At 35.3% G+C, this 2922-nt stretch overlaps 1 protein-coding gene across 2 annotated transcripts in view; it reads right to left on the bottom strand.

Moving 5' to 3' along the window:
* Window positions 1–1141, bottom strand: part of l(1)G0289 (plexin domain containing lethal (1) G0289) — an 80214-nt gene extending 79073 nt beyond the window's left edge. For both annotated transcript variants that reach the window (XM_017611793.1, XM_017611792.1), the window contains exon 1: window positions 996–1141. In XM_017611793.1, coding sequence (XP_017467282.1) covers window positions 996–1089 — 94 coding nt within the window. In that variant the 5' untranslated portion in view covers window positions 1090–1141. The remainder of the gene's footprint in view (window positions 1–995) is intronic.
* Between the last annotated feature and the right edge of the window lie 1781 nt (window positions 1142–2922).

Below are 2922 nucleotides of genomic sequence, written 5' to 3'. Positions count from 1 at the left end.
GGCAGAAATACACTCGAAGGTTTGCCATTGCCTGCACAGGGGTATCGCTATTAAGAAAATACCCTTTTTTCTATATTTTTTGCGATGTTGCTTTTTCCAGGGATTGAACCCAGACCCCGCGGAGAGTAAGCCGGCACTGCTTACCACTACAACACAGCGGCTGCCTCGCGAAGAAATATTGGGCACATATAATGTGCGCGCAAACCAAGCAAATCAATTCATCGTTTAGTGAAATTTAAACGACGTCGATATCAAATCCATAAAAAACGCAGCGCGACGTGAAATATAAATGTTAATGTGTGAAGACACGAAGTACCCAGCAACGTCACCGCTTTCCAAGCTTTTAAGAATAAAAATTTACACAAAAGCTAATGATTCACGATTCCCTCTGCAGTAGCAAGTCTCAATTTCCTTAATAACATTTACATTTAAACTTAGCTTTGGGAACTCCAGTCTTTGTTGCATATATATGTATATGTGTGCATATGTATGAATTCGGAAAGAATGGACCCTAAGGGTCCAATTGAGTGCTGTTATAAACTATATGTATTTCTTCAAGAAATGGATTTTTCTATACTTAGACCACTGTCACCTTTGTCTTGTTTGCATCAAGTGCAATTTCTTCATGAACTACTCTTAAATCATAAACGATATTCACAGCCCCACAAAACATTAAAGATAATGCGGAAACTACAACGCAGTTATATTTGCCTAAAAATATAATAAAAACCTCGAAACCGAGTTTTTTATGTTTTATGTTTTTTTTGCACTTTTTAAGTATTTATTATCTTTATTCATTGTGATCCNAGATAAAGTATGTTTTTTTTGCACTTTTTAAGTATTTATTATCTTTATTCATTGTGATCCCTTCTTTCTCCTTTCGTATTATTCTCCATTATATATGTCTCTTAACATTTTCACTTTTAATTAGCCTTTTGAGTACCCTTATTGCATAAAACGTGCCAGAAACTTGAAAACTAGTTGAATTCACTTACTTCCATCAAACACGGCTGCCGTTCCGGAATTAAAATTAGAAATTATTATAAAAATTAGCGCTCCAGCACTTAGTGAAAAATTATATTTCGTCATTTCTATTTGCTTGAAAATTTCCAACTGAGTTGAAATCACAATAGTGTCTCAGGCCTGTTCGTTTATATTATCCGAGCTGCCAGCTCCCATGAACGAAAGAGGCCCCGTCTACACTGCGAAATCGCTATCGCCATTAAGGCCCTGTCTCCACAGGAAAACACTGATGTCGTGAAAACTATGTCACAAAATATATTTCCAATGGAGACCGCCTATTTCTCATGTGCTGCAATATATGTCAGCGCTTATTGCTTGACATCTATTGCAGGCAATTCGATAGTTTGACAGCCANAAAATTTCCAACTGAGTTGAAATCACAATAGTGTCTCAGGCCTGTTCGTTTATATTATCCGAGCTGCCAGCTCCCATGAACGAAAGACATGGCCAGCTCCATAAAATTAAAAAAATTATAAGGCCCCGTCTACACTGCGAAATCGCTATCGCCATTAAGGGTCAAATCATAGTAACGGCGATCATTGCGAAGAGAAATTTTTTCTTTGGCAAACTGCCTGCAATTGTTGTTGCAGCCAACTCGGAAAGAGCGAGTTTGGCGACTCTCACAGCAAACTAATAGGGAATTTACATGAAGCGATTTTTAGTTGAAAGCAACAATCGCCTGGTGTAAACGGCCTTTCAACTAATCGCTTTCAACAAAGTTGGTCGCCAGCCAATTTTGAGCCCGTTCAACTTTTTTTCAGTGCAACCCTGTGTGGGTTTGGGTAATTATCTAGGTGCATGATCTAGGTGGGCCTTCAACCCCTAAAATTGATCAAAATTTAGGAAAGGTACCATTAGACGCGTCTGGACCCCTGTAACAAGAATCCGAAAGCAGAAATAAACTTTTTTTACCCGATAAAAAGTTATTAACAAAAAACTTTTCCATAATAGCACCTTTTTATTCCCTTACTACACTCACACAAACGCACAAATTGCCAACATTTCACCATACATATAACAACAATACTTCATTTCAGCTATATGTGTCCGAATATCGCTAAATATATCACTAAAAACTAATATATTTTATTCATTATAATGTAAACAATTTTGGTGTGCTCAACGCAAAATTCACCTGCTGATGCGCGGTATTGCCACTCAACCTGAATGGAATAAATATTGAATATGTTTACACGGAGTTCAGACTGTTATGTGCAATAATTAACTGTGGAAATAACTAAATAGTTGAAAGTTCTCATTTTATAACGAAGTATCAACTTTTATATTATATATCGCGCGATTTTTATTACAAATTTTCATTATAAATCGAAGTATCGATTTTTATTGAATAAAGCGCTGCAGGCGTAAATTTGCAATAAAAATTCGCCCGATTTTTTATTAGAAATTTTCATTGGGCCGAATGAATAAAAACAAAGCAATTGCTTTTTAATTTTTTTTTCAAATTGCACACCTTTTACTTCAATTTTGTTTGAATAAATCGAGAAAAAGTGTAAGAAATTTTAATAAAAAGCAATTGCTTATTTATTATTCATACGACCCATTATATACCGACGTATTGATTTTTATTTAAAAACGCGCCGCAGGCGAAAATTTTCATTACATAACGAAGTATCAATTTCTATAAATTAAACACATTTTTTACTTATTTTCTTTTCAAATAAATTGTTTAACTCCGCTGTTCTGTTTGGACGTGTTTATTAGTTGCTCCGCGATAATCACTTGCTTTTGCCTAATTTTATAAGTTTCATATATAAATTCGACTATTTTTCGCGCGCTGAGCNGCGCTGTTCTGTTTGGACGTGTTTATTAGTTGCTCCGCGATAATCACTTGCTTTTGCTTAATTTTATAAGTTTCATATATAAATTCGACTATTTTTC

This window comes from Rhagoletis zephyria, unplaced genomic scaffold, assembly GCF_001687245.7.
Source record: "Rhagoletis zephyria isolate East Lansing unplaced genomic scaffold, Rhagoletis_zephyria_1.1 Rzeph_scaffold_00457, whole genome shotgun sequence".
In the NCBI taxonomy this organism is placed as follows: Eukaryota; Metazoa; Arthropoda; class Insecta; order Diptera; family Tephritidae; genus Rhagoletis; species Rhagoletis zephyria.
Note: the sequence above shows the minus strand (reverse complement) of the source record. Positions and strands in the feature narration are given on the sequence as shown.